Source organism: Myotis yumanensis, unplaced genomic scaffold, assembly GCF_028538775.1.
Source record: "Myotis yumanensis isolate MYYU_CA2020_CCGP unplaced genomic scaffold, mMyoYum1.0.hap1 SCAF_5, whole genome shotgun sequence".
NCBI lineage: Eukaryota > Metazoa > Chordata > Mammalia > Chiroptera > Vespertilionidae > Myotis > Myotis yumanensis.
Window position 1 is genome coordinate 21,705,572 of NW_027223756.1, and position 22,487 is coordinate 21,728,058.

The following is a 22,487-nucleotide window of genomic DNA, read 5'->3' on the forward strand; positions in this document are numbered from 1 at the left end:
CCCTGTGCTGTTATTTTCTCTCGGAGAACTCCTACTCACCCTTAAAGACCCAGCTGAAGTTCTTCTCTCTGACCTTCGCAGGCAGAGTGTGGTCAGCCCCTCCTCACTGACCCCAGAGCACTGGTGTGTGTGGACATGAGTCTTGGTCCCTGTACTACACAGAGTGGTATCCCAGCCCCCTTCCTGTGCCGCCTTTGCCGCATCCTCTGCCACCTCAGCCCTTCTGCTCACTTCCTGATACATCCCCCTCTTTGTATCAAAGCAATTCTCCTTCTAAGCCTCTGTAACTACAAAGGAGGAAATGGACTAGACGAGGTAATACTAATGCATGTCAGAGTGAATACAGCAGCTGCCTGTGCTGGACTTTCACAGCACAATCCCACTCAGGGGTGCAGCACAGTACAGGGGTGGGGTTACCTCACAGTTTGTTCTATTCAGAATTACCAGGTGTCTTCTTAAATTGCCGATCCTTGGTTGTATCCCCAGAAATTCGGATTCACTGGGATGGACAGGGCCGAGGACTCTGCACTTTAAAATCCCCCAACTATTTAATAGGACATTTTAAAACATATGTAAAAATAGAAACTATATCGAACTCCAAGGAGTTGGATTTAAAAAAAAAAAAGGTTATTTTGATGTAGACAGTCTCTGGAGCATACTCTGAAGTTCAGTGGGTTAAGGGCATATGTGTTGGGATTAATCAGATTTCAGTTTAAATCTGCCTCCATCATTTGCTGAGTGGCCTTGGAAAGAAAACGGTTTTATCTGCGTTTCACCTTCTTCATCTTAAAGTGACAAGCACAGTTTCCCCCATGGATTAGTGATATCAGGCATATAAACTCTCAGCACAGTGCATGGCACATTATTCTTATTGTCTCCTCCAGTTCCCAGAGTGCAGGGATGTAGGAATCAGCCCCATTTTACAGACGAGGAAACTGAGCTACACACATTTTGCTAGTGACAGAGCCTGGATGAGACCAAGGCTGCCAGCTTAGGGGACAGCGGCACATCCCCTCTTCAGAAAGCCTTCCTTCACCCAGTCCGGCTCGCTCTCGCACCCCACTGTTCTTCTGAGCACTGCTCTGGGCTCCCAGACCCTGCTGTCCATCTGTTTCCAGAGGATGGCAGTGCTCGAGTTCTCAGCGACCGGGACAGCCAGTTCTGTCTCCCAAGTGTGGCTCAGAGCCTGCCTTTCCCAGCAGGCACTCTGAGGCCTCACGTGCTGGTGGCATGCCCTGTGAGGAGGACTGGGAGGGTCAGGACCAGGGGTGTGGGGGTGGGGGAGGAAGAGGTGTGAGGGAGAATAGGGAGGGACAGCCTGGCCCAAGTGCTCAGACACCTGGGGCTGGATACTGTGTGAAAGGAAGGATACTCCCTGATGGGCTTGGCACGCTTTCCCTGGACAAGCTCCCTGGCCCTTCCTGAGGCCCTCCCTTCCCTACTGCCCCAGGATGCCTGCTGCTTCCAGGGGCGGCTTCTCCGTGCCAGCTGAGAGGTGGGTGAGCTCTGTGGGGAAGTGGAGGAGCCTCATCTGAGGGGCTTGAACTGGGATTCAGGGCACAGAGCACTTCGTTCCCCCCCTCCCGCCCCCCTGTTTTCCAGTGGAGTAAATAAAAGTCACCTGCTCCACAGACAGCTGCTAATAGTGACGGTAGACCCCCCGACTATGAAGGCTGGAGAAAGCCACTGATCACCTGTCCAACCTCACTGTTTCACTTTGTTTGAACTAGTTAGCAATCATAAAAATACTACGCCACGGTGGCCCAAAGAGGGAAACAATCCAAATGTCCATCTGATGGATGAATAAACAAAATGTGGAATATTATTTGGCCAGAAAAAGGAAGGAAGTACTGATATATGCAATGCCATGGATGGACCTTGAAAACGTTATGCTAAGTGAAATAAGCGAGAATCAAAAGGCCACACATTGTATGATTCTATTATATGAAGTATCCAGAAAGGGCAAATCCACAGAGAAAGCAGATTGGTGATTGGCAGGGGCTGGGGGAGGGGAGGGGAATAGGGAATGATTGCTTAATGGGTATGGCGTTTCCTTCTGCAGTGATGAGAATGTTTGGGAGCTAGATAGTGGTGATGGCTGCACAGCACTGTGAATGTATTAAATGCCATTGATTGGACACTTTAAAGTGGTTGAAATGGTCAATGTTATGTGTGTTTTACTACAATAAGAAATATATATGCCCATGGTGAAAAGCATAATCAGAACAAAAGAATTTGAGTGGGAATATATGTTCCCTTCACCCAGTTTTCTATTCATTTCCCACAGGAAAGCACTGTTGAGTCTCTTGCATATCCTAGAAAAATTGTTAAAATGAATGCATGTGCATATATACTGTTAAAAAATAAGTGGAATCATGTCATATGCAGTATTATGTGTTTGATTTTTTTTTAGTGAATATATCTTGGAATTCTTTTCTGATCAGCACAGGAGACCTATTTTATTTACTTTAAAAAAAAAAAATCCTCACCTGAGGATATTGTTCCCTTGATTTTCAGAGAGAATGGGAGGGAGGATGGGGAGAGAGAGAGAGAAACATTGATGTGAGAAAGACACATCAATTGATTTTCTCCTACACATGCCCTGACCTGGGCCAAGGATCGAGCCTGCAACCCTTTGGTCCTTGGGCCAACGCTCTAACTACTGAGCCAAACCAGTTAGGGCTATTTACTATTTTTGTGGTTGGAAAATATTTCAGCACACAAACATTTTCATATACATGTTCAAATACTATGCTGAGTCATCCAAAAATCATCATGTCCGTCCTTCTTTTCTTCCTTCCTTCCTTCCTTCCTTCCTCCCTTCCTTTCTTTCTGGTGTAGAGGATTTTATTTCAATGTACATCATAGTACATTGTGGCACTCCACCTAAATTGCTGTTCCTTTCTATCATTTCTTAGCACTTGAGATAAAAGCCCCTTCTGGGCCTCACTACCCTTTTCTTAATCTATGACTTTACAGCACAAAAGCAATTACAATGACATCCTATGACAGTTCTTTCCCTGAATTCCATCTCACCAACCTACTATCCATGTCAGGCTACTGTTCTCCCAAGTTACCAGGAGAACCAGATGTGATCTTGGCAACTGAACATCATGTACTTTCTTGTATGGATTGCTAAGTCCCCACACCCAAGCCAGTGACTTATCTGATCCTCAAAGGAATAGCCACCTGTTGTAACACTGGAGGAGACTGGTTGAGAACAAGTCAAAACCAGACACTTTCCTTTTGTGGTCAACTTAAGGGATTTTTTAGTTTTTAAATATATTTTTTAATGATTTTAGAGAGGAAGGGAGAGGGAGAGAGAGATGGAAACATCAATGATAATAGGGAATCATTGATTGGCTGCCTCCTGCATGCTCCACACTGGGGATCAAGCCCGCAACCCCGGGCATGTGCCCTGACTGGGAATCGAACCGTGACCTCCTGGTTCATAGGTCAACGCTCAACCACTGAGCTATGCTGGCCAGGCTAAGAGATTTTTCAAAGATAATTTGTACTAGTGCCCTCTAAATTATTTTATTGTGCTCACCTACCGGTAAAAATATAATCATGAACTATAATTATATTTATGTATAAATTACACATGCATAAATTATTATGTATGTCTATATTATATATATATATATAATTATATTTAAACTAATTAGAAGCTTCATGCTATTATTAGCTTATAAATTCTATAAAACATTCACATAGGAATTTTTAAAAGAGCTATTGATCTAAATGTAAAAGATACTTCTGATACTTCTCCCACAAAATCTCATAAATCCCCTGGGTGCCCACACTCTCCGCTGAAGACCTCTGATTTTGACTATGTGCTTCTTTATCATATGCTTTGACTTCATAACCTACATAACCTAATCCGCCTGTAAGCTGTGATTCTGCTGAAACATGCCTTAGTTCACCAGTCCACCTAGGAGGAGCACTGAGGTTAGCACCAGCTTCAGGGCTAGGCAAAGGTGGTAGTGGTCATCTGTGCATCTCCACCCTAATGCGTTTACATTCATGTATCTACCCCTCTTTCTTATTTTAAGGGTAAGGGAACAGAGGCCCGTAGAGAGGAAGGGGATTGCCCAAGGCCATACAGAACTGGGACTAGAGCCCAAACTCCTGACCCCTGGGTCCACACCCACTGATGTACCCAGGACGTCATTAAAGAGGCCATGTGCTCAGGCAGCTACTCCTCAGGGGGAGAGCATGGCTGGCGGGTGCCAGGCTTGGAGCTTCAGGAGAGGAGCCTCCTACTCCTTGCCCTCTACCCCCAAGGGGACCAGAACTTACTGTGAGAGCTGATGTACTCAGGGGACTTGCCTGGCCCCAGGGGAAGGGCCTCCTCATAGTAATCCTCAGGCGGAGGCCTGTTTGGGAGCGGTGGAGGCAGGTCTGCTGCCTGGAGGGAGAAGGAGGAGGTATGTGAGACTAAGAAGGCCAAGAGAGCAGAGGGGAGCAGCAGAATGACAGGAAGGAGGCTGGGGAGAGGGAGGCAGGCGCTCCTGTAAGGCAAGATCTGACTAAGTAGCTATAATATCTAATAGACTTGCAGAAGGGCAAAGCTGGGAAACCTTAAGAGTGTTTGGTTGGTCCTGTGTTTTTATCCAAGTTATTTAAGCAGCAGGGCTTCTGTAATGTCTAAAAGTTTTGTGGACTGTCACATAGAAGGAGTTACACACTTGAGTGAGCACATGCAGAATTACCAAAAGCTACTGTGAGTTCTGCAGTGCCCTATAAGCACCTACACACACACACACACACACACACACACACACACACACACACGAGGAGCAGCAGGACAAGTAAATGTGAGATGTTACTTAGTGAGGCAGTGTTGCCTCGTGGCCAAGAGCTTAGGCTCTGGGGCCAGGGAACCCTGGCTTTACAGCCACACTCTATGAGTCTCTAGTTGTGGGACATCAGCATGTCACTTACTCTCTCTGAGCCTCAGTTTCCTTTCCTGTAAAATGCGGAGAACCTCACTCAGTTGCTGTGCACGTGTAAAGGACATAGTAAGTTGTCAACAGTTGGAACGGTTGATGCTGATGATAGTGAGTTATGCAGTTGAGACACAATGCTTGATGTGATTATGGGTCCCTTGACCTAATTCTATGGCCCCAAGGCTGGGAACCCGAGATATGATCCAAACCTTCATTTTGTAGGCGAAAAGCTCAGGCTCAGAGGCCACACAGCAGGAGGGAAGAGGGTAAAGGCCACTCAGTTTCTGGCCCAGAGCTTTCCCTATCACTCCATCTGTGTTACTGCAAGCACAAGTCATGACAGACCCTTTGGGCCACCCTTTGGGCCTAAAGGGACATTATCCCTGCTCAGCGGGGGCACAGTCAGCATGAGTCAGTTTCTGCCCTTAACTACCACACAGAAGAGAGAACAGGGCCCTGCACATCCAGGAGCATCCCCAGCATCAAGGGGGCAGCTTCCCTTGCCCCCTCCAGAGGAGCAAAGGGCCTGAGGGTGTGGGAAGCCAGCCCATGACTCACATGTTTCAGAGACGGGCTCTTGGCTGGCTCAGGGCTGGCTCCTTTGCCGGGCTCCCCATCGTCCTCCGGCATATCCCGAAGGTCGCTCAGGTCACAGTCTATGAAGCGTCAGGCCGTTGGGCAGAGAAAGCCGAGGATGAGCAAGGCAGAGCAGGAAGAGGGCTGGATTTGGGGTCAGAAGGCCTCCAATACCAACTCCATTACTAACCCTAACGACCAATGACTTCATCGCTCTGAGACTCGGTCTTCGCATCTGTAAACCGGCCTTGTCTATCGCTCAGGGTTATGGACAAGATCGAATGAGATAACGTTTGGTACAGTGCTGTGCACATTTGTCAGGGTTATGTCATGAAAGCAATGTCTTCCCTAAGTCTGTCAGCCCCTAACACTCTCTCACTTGACCCATAGCTTTCTCCCTGTGTTGAGCCTCCTCTTGAGATAAAACACTCATTACACACACACGGCACCAGCCCAGCTTGGCTGCTCCCATGCCCATGGTGCCACTGCACTGCTCAACCCAGGGACCCAGCGGCCATTGCTCATGAATGCGAGGTAGCAGGCAAGACAATGCCCCAAGTGCCAGACCTTCCTTGCCTGCACGTTCATCCTTTCCTTTCCTCAAAATTTGGGGGTGATTTCCTATTACCGTACATTGACGAGACTTTCAGACGTGGCAGGGCCCAGAGAGGCTCGGGGACTTGCCTAAAGTGACCATTGTTGTCATGTTGGAGCCAGGCCCAGGTGCAGGTATCTCCCGGCCCAGCCAGGGGCCCTTCCAGAGACTGAGGTCGGGAGAGGGTCACTTACCAAATTCTTCAAAGAGGGACTCCACGAAGCTGGGCCCCGAGTGGAGGTCGGCTGTGTTCACATACAGATAGGAGACTTCTTTTTCTGGGAGGAAGGAGAAGACACCAACAGTGAGGAGGACGGGGACCCGCAGATGCTGGCTCTGAGGAGGGGCCAGGTCTCTCCCACTGCACAGGATACAAGATTCAGTTTGCAAAGCATGTGCACAACCAACATGATTTCTTTAGTTTTCAAACCTTGTTTTCATTTTTACATTGTTACTGAGGATCTCCTCCAAGTGAAAGGATGCTTGGAGCCCAGAATAGAAAACAGAATCCAGGGGTCACCCTGGAGTGGCCGGGGGCAGGGGCTCCAGCCAGCTCAACGACCACTGCCCCTTCCTCCGCCCAGTCCTGTGAGGGCAGCCAGTGACTTCGACCTGCTTTGTCACTGGGAAGTGAGTCTCAGAGAATCACTGAGTAGTGACCTCCCAGCATATCACTCAGATGCCTTCAGTAGTGTGGGACACGGGGCCAGCCCATCAGGGCTCACTGAGCTCTTGATGTACACATATCATCTCAGAGGCTGACAGGTGGAGAGAAGAGGCTGGAGCAGGCGAGGAGGCCTTGCTGCTGGGAAGACAGGCAGAGAAGCTGTGGGAAGCAGAGGGTGGGGAACGAATAACGATGTGGGGCCAACTCATAAAGACGGTGTGTGTCCGTGTGCATCTGTGTACAGGAGTGTGCGATGTGTATGTGTTTGTTGTGTGTGAGAGCATGTGGGGTGTGAGAGATGTGTCATGTGTGCTGTGTATGTGAGTGCATGCTGTTGGTGAGAGCGTGGTGTGTGTCACATGTAGTGTATATTTGCTATGGATGTGCTATGCATGTGAGGTGTATGTGAGAATGTGGTGTACATGTGAGTGTGGTTTGTGGTGTGTACCTGTGTGTGGCATGTGCATTGTGTGTGTGAATTTGTAGTGCGTTGGGGTTGGAGAAGCACAAACAGTACAGGCAGGGTTGTGGTGGAGAAGGGCCGAAGTGGATGAGGACATTGGCCAGACCACACACAGTGTTGAAAGCTATGCTGTGAGGCTTGGGCTTCCTCCTGCCAGCAGCCCTGGGGAGCTACTGAGGGTCCTGAGGGGCTCTGGGCAGAGTGCTGACGTCTGACCTGGGAGAGGCTGCAGGCTCTGCAGGATGGAGGCCACGGCCATCTTCTTCTCCAGGGTGGTGTCGCTGAGGTACTCGTGGTCCAGGAGGCTGAGCAGCCCCGTGAGCTCGGGGAGCAGCTGCTCCAGCACTGCAGAGGAAGCGTGGTTACAGCGCTGCACCCCGGATCCCGAACCCAGCCCTGCTCCCACCCCCTAGAGGCCAGGGGAACAGGGGACAGAGGGCGAGGCTGGGTGCAACAGGGAGACCTCAGAGGCCTTCAAACAGCTGTCCCAGTGCTGGCCACCCTTGGGAGAGCCCTACTCAGTTAACTGTGACATTCCTCTGGGCTTCTCCACTCTGCCTCAGACCTCATGTGGCCTTAGCCTGAGGACTGAACCTCCCAGGCTTATTCCGGCAACTCTGAGTCCAGGTGGCCCGAGAAGAGGCACTTAGGCCTCCCTTTGTCCCAGCATGCCCTCTGCTTTGCAGGACCGGGGCCCTTCCTCACCACAGCCCGAGGCTCAGTGCAGGCCCCAGGCTGGAGCCCTGGCAGTCCAGGACACAGGCAGGAAGGGAGCCTTCCTGTCCCATCAGTCCATACACTTCAATCTCTGGAACCTTCTGTTTCCGGTGCCTTGGCAGGAGCCAAACTAAATATTAACCCTTCCCATCCCAGGCCAAAATCTACCATTACCATTCTTTCTTTCCATGCGACACCAGTGTTTTTTAAACTTGAATGTGTATAGGAATTAGCTGGGGATCTTGTCAAAATGCAGATTCTGACTCGGGAGGCCTGGGTGGGACCTGAGAGTCTGCATTGCTGATACGCTCCCAGCTGCTGCTGCTGGTTGAGACCACATGGAGTTGCAAAATCCTAGGGCACAGACTCCTTTCAAAGCTGGAGCGTGCCAAGACCATGATGTCATTGATGTCTCCCTGTCCCGAATAGTAACAGGAACTTGGTTTGCCTTAGAGCTAAAGACCAGCCTCATTACAGTACTAGTATTGTCCTGCTTTGCAACTCGACAATCCCTTGTGCATAACAACAGCTAACCTGTACTGAGCTGCCTAAGCCCTTTCAGACTTGCAGTCTTATTTAAATCTCCTATCAAGTGTTTTATTATCTCCATTATATGGAGGATGAAACTAAGGCTCGGAGTGGTTAAATAACTTCTCCAGTCACACAGCCAGCACGGCCTTGGCTGGACCTGGTTCCCCATAGCACCATATTGCTTTGCAGTATTTTATACAATCCCACCAACAAGTTTTGGGAGAGGTCCCATGATCACCCTAACGTTTTAGATGAAGAAACCAAGGCTCAGGGAAGATAAAGAACTTGCTTGAATTACACAGACGCAAGCAGAAGAGCCAGGACTTCAACTCTAGTCTCTTGACCTTCAACTCCATGCCCTTCTCCCCTCCCTGGGTCCTCCTGGGGAAGTGGTGAGACTGACCTGTAGCTACAGGGTCTGGATGGCTAAGAGGGGCTAGAACAGCCGTGGGCAAACTACGGCCTGCGGGCCGGATCTGGCCCGGTTTGAAATGAATAAAACTAAAAAAGAAAAAGACCGTACCCTTTTATGTAATGATGTTTACTTTGAATTTATATTAGTTCACATAAACACTCCATCCATGCTTTTGTTCCGGCCCTCCGGTCCAGGTTAAGAACCCATTGTGGCCCTTGAGTTTTTACCCACCCCTGGGCTAGAACATCCTGCTTAAGAGAGCTGACCCTGGAGCCAGACTGCCTGGGTTCAAGTTCAGGCTCCATCATCCATTAGCTGTGGGACCTTTGACAAGTTACTTAGCCTCTGACTCAGTTTCCTCCTCTGTAAAGGGGGTAATAACAGCACCTGCCTCTTAGGGTCCCTGTGAAGATGAGGTATGTCAGGCATGAAAAATGCTGTGCCCATACATAGTAAATGCTCACAGGGAGGCCATGCTGAAAGCTACAGGGAAGGCCCTCTGGGGCACCAGGGGAGCTTTCTGTGGCCTGCAGTCAGGGTTCATAGTTGAAAACCCACGACACTGCTCTGCTGTCAGGCAGGAATGCTACGACTATGGGGTGCAGTGGCAGTTTCTTTCTCGATACGTAGTTTTGAAATGTTTTGGCCTCAGGATCCCTTTACACTTTAAAAAATTATCAAGTACCCCAATGAGCTTTTGTTTTATGTGGGTTATATCTGTCAACATTGGCTGTATTAAGAACTAAGACCGAGAGAAATTTAAAACACAAGAACACAGAGGCACACATCCCATTAGCCTTCAGAGCTACCATGTTATCACATGTCATGTAACCTCTGGAAAAACTCCACTGCACACCCACGAGACAATGAGAGTGAAAAGGCCATGTAAGGCCTTAGTACTGCATAATAATAGTTTTGACCTTAATAATAGTTTTGACCTCTGAAAACATCTTGGGGACCTCCTAGATGCGCCCCCACCACAGCTTCTAGAGAATTACTGTCCTTCAATGAATGACATCAAACTTTTCGGACTATTTTTTAAAAAAGAATGTACATTCATTGGTTCTCATTATATTCGCAGAGTTGTGAGACCATCACCACAATCAATTTTAGAATAATTTCATTACTCCCAACATCCTCAGCCCTGAGAGTCACTAATCTATTTATTGTCTGTATGGATTTGTCTATTCTGACCATTGCATATCAGTTAAAGGAAAAAACCAAAACACTATGTGGCCTTCTGTCACTGGTTTCTTTCAGGTAGCATAAAGTTTCCAAAGTTCATCTAAGTGAATCGACATTTTATTCCCTTAATAATATTCCAACCAGTTGTCCCCTCTGTCCCTTCCTTTCTCTCCCCCTTCCGTCCCTTTTTTCCCATCCTCTCTTCCTCTTGGCTGTGAGTTTTCAAGGGTTTCTTCTTGCTGCTCTCAGCAAGCGCCTATGTGTGGCAGCGTTCCTGCTGCCCACACTCTCCTGCCTCTCACTTAAGGTGTGTCGTGACTGTTTCTAAAGCAATGCCAACTAGGTTGTGAGTGAGTTCTCTGCATTTAAAAACATGAGCTACAGTATTCAGGCTTTGTAACACTTTTTGTTTGTCTTTCTCCAGGTCCTTGATGGGGTTCCTAACATGGAACCTTGACTTCTAAGTGTTTTCCGTTTAGCTGAGATGTGACCGTAAAAGTCCAAATAATGCGAAGGAGACTGAGGGGACCGAGTGGACCTGGGCGAAGCAGAGGGGGCGCGAGGAGCTCCCAGGGCTGGTCCCGCAGCCTGGCAGGCGCTGGCAGGCAGCAGGTGGCAGAGGGAGCATCGTGTAGCATTTCTAAAGCGCAGCTGCTGAGGAGCATGAGGGTGGGGGTGGGGGGTGGGGGTTCCGCTTGCAGGCAGGGAGCGGGTAAGAACCCTTCCCTAGAACTGAGCCGTTATCGTGTGCTGGGAGTTAGCCTGCGTCATCTCATTTAATCCTCATAAACCACGCAAGAGGTATGCTTATTGCCGTCTGTACCCTACAAGGCAGGAAACGGGGGCTTGGAGGAATGAGATCATCCAGCCAGTAAACAGTAAGGCCGGGCCTTAAGCCCAGGTCTGTCCGACTTCAAAGCCTGCCCCCCCCCCCCCCCCCCCCTCCTGAATCCACCATCAGCAGACTTTGGCTCGGAGCAGCAGAGGCCAGGCTGGGGTGGGGAGCAGGCGGGCAGCCCCTCAAAGCCCTCCCGCTGAGGGCTCTGGGCTATGACTTCACTGGGGCCCCTGACCTGGGGGGGGTCCCCTCACTGGGTGGGTGAGAGCCCCTGCCTGTGGGTCTGGAATTCCTGCGCAGTGGGCCTCTCCCCACTGGCCCTTTGAACTTCAGAGCCCTGACTATGAATATCTCCTAGAAGAAAAACAAGTCACGCAAAGCACACACCTGACTTAACAGTGGGATCTCATCCCAGAGAGAACCTTATCTTCGCGCAGGAAAGCTTTCAGCCAGGACTCGGGTTTTCAGGGACAACACGGAACTCCCCGGCAAGCTGGCTGTCAGGTGCAGCGAACACAGAGGTGCCTCTGAGGGCAGCTTTGTCTTTAAGGCCAGATAATTCAAGCCGCAGGGATTTAAACCACAGGGAACTGAATTTGTAGAAAAATCATATAATGCATATGACAGATGGTTCTGCCAGGGCTCATCCATACCCAAGGCTCACATTTTAGCAAGATTAAGACTCTCCCAGGTTAGTTGGAAATGCAGATTCCCAGACCTCCTATCAGGAGAGTCGGACTCAGTAGACCCTGTACGGGGACCCAGGAATCTGCACTTGAATGAGCACCCCAGGTGATTCTGATGCAGGCAGTCCAAGGTTCAATCTCTGAAAACTACGCCACCAAAAAACATACTACGGGGAATGTCTGTGACCACAGGGAATGAGGGAAGAACTCTCTCATTCCTTAAACACGTATCAGTAGACACCCCCTCCTGAAATGACGGAGAGTCAAGGTGGGAAGAAGAGTCCCTACAGAAAATGATAACTAGCTGGGCGTGGAGCCTAGCTTAGAAGAGCACAGTGAGTGGGCTCTAGGGTCAGACCTATGCAAGTTGGAATTCCTGTGCTGCCATTTCCAAGCTGTACAGAACGGGTATGTTAGAGATCTCCGAGCCCAGTTTTCTCACCTGTAAAACGAGAATAATAGGACCCCGACCGCCTAGGCGGGGAGAACTAGGCCAGGCCGTGCTTGCAAGCACTCAGGATGGTGCTGTGCCTGAGCCAGCATTCGCTCCCTGAGGGCCATGGTACTGTTGTTGCTGCTGTTCTTAAACTCCCCACAACGACGCAGACCCCACAGTGTTGATCAGAGAGTACTCAGCGACAGGTCCGCTGCAGCTGCTGTGACAAGTTCCACGAGGACAGGGACTGTGCCTCAACCATAGTAGATGCCCAGGGAGCATTTATTCAGAGAACACGGTTCTAACTCTTAGTTTAACGAGGTGGAAAGTGAGGGTCGAGGAGGTTATTTGACTTAGTTATGGCCACACAACCAGTTGAAAATGGAAGTACCTTGTGTTACATCCACACCATGAAGCTTAGAAGAGTCATAGAGGAGCAATGCTGGGCACCACCTGGGCCCCTCCCAGCTCTGCCGTTTCCCAGCTGTGGGCCTCTGGGGAAACGCCTTAACATTGCTAAGCTTCCAGTTCTTTGCCTGCAAACAGTGTGGGCAGTAACAGTAGCCGCTTCCCATGGCCATCGTGGGGACGGGATGAAGCGATGCTTGTGGTGTTCAGTGCACCCAGCACGTGCTCTGTTCATCCATATGTGGCTCTGACAGCCTCAGGTGCAGTGGTAGGCACGAGGGAGGGGGGAGCTGGGGCAAGAGGACATCAGGGGGCTCTGCCAGCCCTGTGCCCGACACTGAGCTTGGGGCGCCTATGGCAGTGGATCCACTTCCCTCAGTGCTCGCTTTCTGAGGACCCCTCCATGTCAGGTGAGGGGAATGCAACCCAGAAATCCCATTCCTGCCGTCCCGCCAGGAAAGATCTCCTTCACCAACCCCTAATCCACCCCCCAACCCCCTTCTTCGCTCCTGGCCTAGATCATTTCTGCTTTCTGAGTGCAGGCGGGGGCATCAAGGACAGGGCTGTCTTTTATGTCTGAAGTTTATTTAGAGCCACGAATAAATTTCATTGATCTTGTTTGGTTTAGTTGAGCCTTGGGGAGATACAGTGAATCCCAATGAGGAAAAAACACAGGAAGAAATGGTTTAATCATTGTTTATAAGTCTTCAGTCTTTCACTATGTGGGACAGGCCAGGCACAGAAACCCAAGATGGGCGATAATTGTTCTCTGGGATGCAAAAAAGTTCGCCAAATAAAATCAGAAACGTATTTAAAAATACATCTAAGATTAGGCCACAAAGTGCTTATTGTTCCTGGTGAATACCCAACCAAGGCTAACACCAATTTTCTCTTTGCTTCTTCACCCTTCCTACGTAACTGAAATCAAAAGGTATAGAGCAGAAATGAAACCACAGGCGGGAAAGCACTCTTCCTTGCTGCCAGGACCGCATCCCCAGCTCACACCCCTGCTGTGGCCTGAGAGTGAAACCCTCAAGCCAGAGGCTCCTCACTGCCAGTGCAGGGAAGGCGGATTCATTTAGAGAACCCAAAGGTAACGAGTGTAATTTGCATGACAAGAGAGAAGTGAATAAATTAAACGTCAGCAAACCACAGAATAACAACCTTTGTTTTGCTTCCCACTAGGTAGGCTCAGAGGGCGCTCTGACTTCAGATTTCACCCTGGTCACCTTTTAGCCTGGAATTTACAAAAATGCTTGGCAAAGCTTTCAAGTTAGGATTTCAGTCACTGTATATGCAAAGCAGTAGGAGGAAACACAATTTCTCCTTTCCCCACCTCACTACTTGGCAAGCATCTTTAGGACAAAGATAACTCATCCTTCTTTGTTCTCATAATCAGAGGAAAGGCAAGCAGCATGGTTTAAAGCTGGAAACTAGGAAGAGTTGTCAGAATGTGGTTTTATGCAGGGCCTACAATTTTTCTTTTGGTTAATTCAATTTTCCTTTCTCATTTCCAAATAGCAAAGCAAAATAACCCAATTTCCATCTCATAAAGGCTCCTGCCCTGGAGAAAGAACTAGTGCACTACCTAAGACATTTTTGAACCTGACTTTAGAGATGAGTCTCTGTATGCCGTGTGTTAACGACCTAGCACGTCAATGAGGTATGACCCATGACAGCAGTGGAGGGCGAGTCGCCCTGGAAAGGAAAGCAGGACACTCAACAGGTGTGACCTCCATGCTTGGTGGGGGAAGGAAAGGCAGAGGAACCTCTCCTGGGCCTGCCCACCCCGCAGCCCTTCCAAAGAGACCTCCCTCCAGGCTGCCTTCATGCTCTCCCCCTCAGCCTCCTAACCCAGGACTTTTGTATATGCTATTCCCTCTGCCTGTCAGAACTCCCTTCCCCTGAAACCAGTACCGCCCCGCTTTGGTTCTCAATTCACTTCTGACTTCCTAAGGGAAACTCCCTGTCCTCCGGACCGCAACCACTCCCCTACTTATGCTATCATAGCATCATTCTCCCGTGGTACCTTTCATGGCGAAATGTTATATTTACTTACGTCTTTCTTCGATTAATGTCCGTTTCCCCTACATGAGCCCGAACTCCCTGAGGGCAGGAATAGTGCCTGCTTTCGCTAGTGCCTGACACAAGTAAGTGCTTAAGTATTTGTGGAATGAATGAATTCTGGAAGCAAACTTTTCTTCCGAGTTGATAAAGTATGATGACTAGTTAATGTGATTTGCAAACCATGCCTGTCCTCACAGTGGCTCAGCACAGTAAAAAGATGCTCAAAAAAAGAAAAAAGAAGAACCAAGAGCCCTGGGTAACCAAAGGAACCAGAAGCCCAACTGGCTAAGCTCCCCAAGCCCCGTTTTGGTTGCACTTGTACCCCTCGTGTGGGTATGGCTGCCCATTATTTAGTGATGCCCATTTTGTAGTTGGTGGATTTTAATCTTAACATATAAGTTAGGAAATTAAAACTAACATATATTGAGCGACCCAAACTACTCGAGTTCAAGTCCTGTTTCCGCATTTCCTAGCTGTGTACCTTTGGGACACTCACATAACCGCCCCATTCCTCATGTACATCATCAGTGACCTGTGAATATACCACCTCATCAGTGTGAATGGGCCCTAATACATGAAAATGTGGTCTAGAACAGTGTCTGGCACATAGTAAGTACTCAATACATGTTAGCTATTTACATTACTCTTCCATAATTATCATGTAGGTCATATTCTGCTTTAAGAGAGTTACATGTATTATTTACATAATTTCCTTCTTTTTTAAAAATAGTTTATTGATTATTAGAGAGAGTGAGAGAAACATCGATGTGAGAGCACAATATCGATTGGCTGCCTCCTGCACACCCTGAACTGGGGATCGAGCCTGAAACCCAGGCATGGGCCCTAGACCAGGAATCAAACTGGCAACCTCCTGGTGCACGGGACTGCACCAAGCTAACTGAGCCACACTGGCCAGAGCGATAATTTCATTCTTATGGCAAGGTGGGCTAGCCCCATTCTGTAGGTGTGGGAACTGAGGATTGCAGAATGGGAAGAATATTGAGGAGCTACTAAGGGATGCCTCCCCCCATGCTCCTTCAGGAGGCTACTTTTGTCTATGTCCAGCTCTGGGTAAAGCAGCCGAGAAGCCCCAGCCATACAGGCGAGGCCAGTAGAATTGTCCCTTCACCTCAGGGGTGCAGAAATCTCCTTCCCCTGTCCATGGTCTCTTCCAAGTTGCTGCAGATCTACTCATCTGGAGCCACGGTGACATCCCGCTTCCTTCCTTTGAATTTACAAGCACTTCTCTAAGCCCAAGAGAAGGTCATTGGAGGGGACCACACTGGTTGGACTAGCATTGTTGATCACTAAAACAAACACTTCCTGTTGTCTCAGAGTATACAGGGGAGACCATAGGGCTGGAAAAGAATGAAAAAAGAGTAGCAAAGAAATCCCAGCTGCAAAGCCAATGCCTCAGTGCCGACTGCTTTCCAGGAGTTAAATATAGCGCTGGTGTGAGGGAGGGCAAGGGGGAGCGAGGTCACCTTGGAAGACTTTTGTGTGTGTTAATTAAAGCTCTGGCAGGAAACTGAATATCCTTTATGCTGAAGAGAATAGTACAAGTTTGACTCCATGGGACAGAAACAAAATCCCAAGGAAGGGAGGTGGTAAAGAAAAGTTGGAAGATTTGGGATTTGGCATAAGGATCTGGTTTGGGTTCTAACTCCTGCCACTTACTAGTGTCGAATTTGGGATAAGTCGGTAGCTCCTCTGAGTGTCATTTTCCTCTTCTGTAATGAGGGGTGTAGAATCCCCATGTGTAGGTCTGTGCCAGGGGGCATTGGGAATGGCTAGGAAAGAGTTTGTCAACCGTGGGGATTATAATTAGGGATAGTAGAGTAGTACAATTCTCTCACCTACTGGAAGACAGGGAGGCCAGAAGTCAGGGAGGTCACAGGTCAGTGGGGAAGCAGGTGGTGGTGCAGGGTGACAGTGTCAGTGAAAGCCCTGCATCTTAGTGGCCTTTCTAGCTCTGCCTAGCTCCTGTCATCCACCAGCAGCGCCCTCGCTCCGGGCACCTGGTTTCTCAGGCCTGGGCACCAGGAATCATAGCTCCCTCTTCAACGAGCATTTTTAGACAGGAGGGGGTGGGGCAAGCCACTGACCTCTAAGGAAATAACTTTAGGCTGTGGGACTGGGCTCTCCCAGAATTGTTCCTTTGTCTGCGGATTCCTCCCTGTTTAGTTGACAAAGGAAATGGTTCCAGGAGGAAGTGGAAAACTGTGACACACACATTCACCCCCCACACAACATGGCAGCTGTTTCCACTTTCAGCATCTGCCTGCACCACCTCCCTCACCGAAGCTGGGAAACAAGCAGTCCCAGGGGTGGCCTGGGAGACCCAATGATGAAGCAGGTAGTGCTTTTGAGATCGTAAGTGATGTTCCAGATGTTGTGCTAAACATTTTGTGTTGATTACCTCATTTAATCCTGGTAATGACCTTGTGAGGTAGATACTGCTTTTGCCCTGTTTTACACAGGAACCAAGTGAGGCTCCGAGAGGCACAGTCGTTTGTCTAAAGCCACATAGATAACAGGACCAAGATTCAAACGTAGACCTAACTCTAGCGCCTAAGCTTCCTATGGTTGCATTATAATCCCTGTGGCTTCTTCTCCTAACAGGGATTCCCAACCCCCAAAGCTTGCTGAACCCAAGAGTGAGCACCTCATGACCGCTCCCCACTGGTGTCCGCTCACAGGACGGGCACCTGGCCTGAGGCCTACCTGGGGCTGGGCTTTCTGTTTCTGAGAAGTTTGAGTTTGAGGACCCATTTCGCCAATAGCCTGGGGCAGACATCAAGAACAGCTGGCTAGGGGTGTGCAGATAATGCGCATAATAAAAAGGATATCCAAGAACGACAGAGAACATTTATTGAACACTGGGCACCGTGTCTGACCCTTTTATTTCTTTTTATAAATAGGATTTTAGGTAGACAAAAATTCTTGCTTGTCATTATCATTCCATGCATATTCATTCCTCTTTCATATAGTTATTTATTTACTTAGTTATTTTTGCTAATGTGGTAACCACCCATGAATCTACTATTCAAAACAAAAGCCACGATCTGGACTGTATCTTACATCCCACTATGATCCCACGCTTCTGCGTTCCCCACCAACCTAGCTGCCATCTTAAATGCTGTATTTTTCACACTCTTGTCTTCTTCCCTTGTCTATAGTGTCATTGCAACAGACGTATCTGTAAACATTTAAACATTTTTAATTGTTCTTCCCTTTTTAAAAGGGCATAATGTTGTAGGTAACCTTTTATGACCTTTTTTCTTTACTATTATTGTACAAAGAGTTATCCAGTTGTTGCCTGTCATTGCATTTACTCACTGTTTTGTGTGACATTCCATCGTGGGAACATTCTCTGTGCCTAATCTTCTGTGCCCACTACTTCACTTAATCTTTGTGGCGATCCTGTATCATAGGAGCTCTTCTCATGTCAGTTTTACTGACAAGCTACTGAAGCCTAGTGAGGCTAAGGAGCTTTCTGGCTGTCACAGGGGCCAGGTTGGAATCTTTCTGGCTCCCACTGTACACCCTGTTTTGGTGTAGAGGAGAGAACACAGGAGCTACAGTCAAAAGCCCTGGCTCCAGCCGCAGCTCCACACTTACTGGTTGTGTGGCCTTGGGCAAATGGCTTCATGTCTCTGTGTCTCAGTTTCCTTCACATTAAAGTGGGTGATGATAGCTGCCCTGCCTACCTTTCGGGCCTATTGTGATACTCAAATCTGTGAAAAGTGAGAGCACGCTGTACTGTGAAGTTTTGTAAATTGGTAAATTGTGGTTAATAGTATATTGTGCCATCTGCTCCCCTCTCTGCAGTCAAACAATAGAACCTGTACAGGATTCAGGAGATGAGAATAAACAGAATCCCTCTTCTGAAAGGCAAAGGTTAGGTTGATGATCAGCCCACAGAAACCTCAGTGTTATAAAGAACCAGAAAATCATCAATAGATACTTCAGGGAACATAGTATATATTTATCTTCGTTATGTTCGATGGGTCTTTTTAAAAATTTTGATTTTTTAATTTCTTACCTATTTTCAATATCTGAGACCCCACCTACCCCATTGTTCTTTTTCACAATATTTCCTCTGCATGGCTTTCAGCTGCTATCCACTACTAGCTTGGGCAAGTTACTTAACTTCTCTGTGTCTCCTCATCTGCAAAATGGGGTTAGTAATAACTATACACGTTATAGAGTTGTCATGTGGACCCAGTAAGGTAATATATAGAGTGCTTAGAGCAGTTTCGGATACATACCAAGTTGACTATTATTGTTATTTAAATTTTCTCCTACTCCCAACTCATCCTTGGGAGTTGGTTTAGACACCACTTTTCCCAGGTCAGTGATTCCCAACCACTTTTTGGCCATGCCCCACCTAAGCATCTCTAAAATCCTGATGCCTCCTCCCCACCCCCGCGACATAATTATTCAAAAAGTGAACTCCTATTCATGTGGAGGAAGCCTAAAAGGCCATTAACTTGGTCTAAACAAGCTTCCAAAGAACATGGCATCTATGAAAGAGGAAATTAAAAGAACAAAAGGACAGTTGAAGTACTGAGGAAGAAATCACTAAGAAAATCTTAATAATCCTATATAATCCTATATAATAAAAGGGTAATATGCAAATTGACCCTAACAGCAGAACAACTGGGAATGACTGGTCACTATGACACACACTGACCACCAGGGGGCAGACGCTCAATGCAGGAGCTGCCCCCTGGTGGTCAGCGCACTCCCACAGGGGGAGCTCTGCTCAGCCACAAGCCAGGCTGACGGCTGCCAGCACAGCGGTGGTGGCGGGAGCCTCTCCTGCCTCCTCAGCAGCGCTAAGGATGTCGACTGAAGCTTAGGCCTGCTCCCTGCTGGCAAGTGGACACCCCCCCGAGGGCTCCCGGGCTGCCAGAGGGATGTCTGACTGCCAGCTTAGGCCTGATCCCCCGGGGAGCGGGCCTAAGCCAGCAGGTGGACATCCCCCGAGGGGTCCCAGACTGTGAGAGGGCACAGGCCGGGCTGAGGGACCCTCCTGAGTGCACAAATTTTTGTGCACTGGGCCTCTAGTAATAATATGAAGTGATATGAAAAAATAGCAAATAAAGTTTCAGAACATATACTAATAATAGAGACTGAAATACATAAGTATGTCACAATATATATTTATATATTGTATATGAGGCCCCTAGAACCATAAGAAATGCAAAAAAGTCACTGTTAATAACTCATTCTCAAATTGCCCCCCTTAAAAATCAAATTGCCCCCCTGTGGGGCATTGGGAACCACTGCTCCAGGTGGTCCATCCTGCTCTCCTGCACAGGTGAGGTCATCCTGTTACACCCTTTAGAGCAGATGACTTGTTCTCCTCCATTAAACTGTGAACCCATGAGGGCAGAGATGATGCCTGATTTAATATCTGCCACTGCTACCCAGTGCCCTGCACAGTTTATAACAGGTGACTGGGAGGGATTAATTGACAACCCAGAATTCAGAGAAAGGATTGCAGACTAGGGAGGGGGCTGTAAATCCTGCCTATGACAACTGTCTCCAAGAGCAGAAGGGCTCATGTGTGTAGGGGGCGGAGGGGGAGGGTGGAGCACTAGGCCACCGGGGGCACTGGAGGGCAGAAATCTGAACTAAGAAGAAGCAGATGTCCCTTCCAAGAGTTTAATCAGAACAGTGGGTAGTTAAAACACCGGGTGACCGGGTGAAAAACACCTAGAATCAAACCTGGCACTTGTCCTCCCTAGCCCAGTGACCCCAGGCAGGTGATGTCACCTCTTTTTAACATGAGAATTGTGATGAGAGCACTGACCTCAGAAGGCTGAGGTGAGCAGAAGGGGAGATAATGTACGGGGTGTTAGGCATTGTGCCGAGCACAAGAGTCCATCTGTAAAGTTTGGCTGTTACTATTGATGTTGTTGGAAGTCACAGGGGATTCAAGCATCACCCAGGGTTAGCCTAAATGTTCCAGGTGGGAGGCTAAAGGTCAGATTCAGAATGGCCACCTTGACTGCTGCCCCGGTAAGAAGTCCCTCTCTCCCTTCCTTCCCCTCACCTGACAAAGCCTTCCAGTGCTAACCCTGGATTTGGTTCTGGGCCAGGCAGCCAGGAATCCAGTTCCTAGGGAGCCCAGCCATCCTGGGGTGAATCCTGCCTCCAGGACTAGGGATGGGGATCAAGAAAATGATGGTTGAAGGTCCTAGGAATGAATGTCTTGAGTCTTGAAGAGCCCCAGACAAATGCCTTCATTAGACCAACCATTCTCCACAGTGAATGTGATTGAAAATGGACAGTTTGAAGTTTTCTCTCTCCTGTTCTTAACTGAAACATGAAGGCCAGTCAATCTCGTATAGTCTGCTGCTCACCTGCAATATTTGCTGAAGCTCCTAACCGGTCACCTTTTTCTAACCAGTCACCTCTTTCCAAGCTCCCCCTTTCCACTCTGAGGTGAGCTCACTGCTGGCTTCAATTATTTCCCCAAATGGCAACACTCAGCATAACCCCCACCTGCTCACACCCCAGCAAGAACTCCCCAGGGCCAGACACCCGTTCCCGCTGTGACACAGGTGAAGAAAGAGCTCCACACATGCGTGCGATCCCCGTGGTTTATCCCCAACTCCTTTGTAATCCCATCCTTTGGATGGGCAATCGAGGAGAAGCCAGAAGCCGAGGGAGAAAGTGTTACCGAGAGAACTTGGATTCCATTCTAATTCATTAAGAAAGGCAATCACTGACAAAGCTGTACTTTAAGCATTAGCTTTTTAAAAAATGCTTCCTAGTGCTGAGCGCTTTCCTTGCACGAATCCAGTTACTCCCCCTGGGTAGGCAGGAGATTATCATCTCCATTTTTAGTTGAAGAAACTCAGACTCAGGATTAAGTGGAAGGAGTAGAACTGTGATTCAAACCCCGGCAACCTGACACCAGAGCCACGGCACTCAGCTCCCACATTATGCTGTCTCTATTATTAGTTACAAACCCAGCGACACAGGCTCTCAGGGCCTGGGGCACACCCAGTCAAGGACCTGGAGGATAAGGCCCCTCTCTTGGGAAGGACTTCAGAGCTTCCATTTAACCTGTCCCTGCATCCCCGGGCTGTAGGCACGCTGACCCGGCTTGTACCCTCAGCACGTTTCCGGGACTTTCTTCCAGTCTGCCATTTCCTCCACCTGCAGTGCCACCTCTCCAGTGCTTCTGAGGCTCCTGGCTGGAAAGTGTCCCTTGAGCCCTCTGGTATTTTTATATATTCTCTTTGATGGACAATGACCAGGTATGAGTTCATGCCATAGACACTAGTGACCAAGTCTTACTTTCTCTGCCGCACTAGGAGGTCCCAGGGTACAGGGACCCCGAGTTTCTCCTCTGTAACCCCTCAGAGCTGCACCTGGTTGCTGGTGAGAGGTGAGGAAATGTGACCCGCCTCTGGCTTCCCAGCGAACTCCTAGATCCGTTTTCTTCTTGGTTCAAGTGGAGCTAAAAAAAATCCCCCTTAGTTTCTTATCAGCTGGATCTGCTCTCAGCAAACCCTTCAACAAGAATGGGCAGGAAGAATAAATATTTATTCTACAAATGAATAAATCTGATTCCATCTTCAAAAGAAGGCTTTAGCATAAATTATCATAATTTCTCCATTCTAAGATGCCACTGGTTTTAAGATGTTTTATCTATTGAAAAACAGCTTTTTGGGGAAAAAACACACAGAAAGAGGAACAAATCAATGTATCATTTATATGCTATGTTCTGATTTTTCAAATTATAAGCGAAAGTTTATTTAGAAAATTATAGAGGTGGTAGGGGCGAGTCAGCTGGGCTGCACAGGCTCAGGAAACAAGTTACAGAAGCAAAAGAAGCTTAGGAGGGAGGAAGGCAAAGGCGAGGCGCCTGGGGTTAACAAGAGGGGGGAAGAGAAAGGCCCCAGCATGCTCCTGAGGGGGAGAGCGCCAG

The 22,487-nt window shown here is 48.4% G+C and overlaps 1 protein-coding gene across 1 annotated transcript in view; it reads right to left on the bottom strand.

The window, feature by feature from the left end:
* AFAP1L1 (actin filament associated protein 1 like 1) overlaps positions 1-22,487 on the bottom strand; it is a 58,994-nt gene that overhangs the window by 24,561 nt on the left and 11,946 nt on the right. Inside the window, exons 2-5 of the mRNA XM_070414637.1 lie at positions 7,470-7,598; positions 6,318-6,401; positions 5,511-5,608; positions 4,303-4,411 (exon numbers count right to left, since the gene is read on the bottom strand). Coding sequence (XP_070270738.1) covers positions 4,303-4,411; positions 5,511-5,608; positions 6,318-6,401; positions 7,470-7,598 — 420 coding nt within the window. The remainder of the gene's footprint in view (positions 1-4,302; positions 4,412-5,510; positions 5,609-6,317; positions 6,402-7,469; positions 7,599-22,487) is intronic.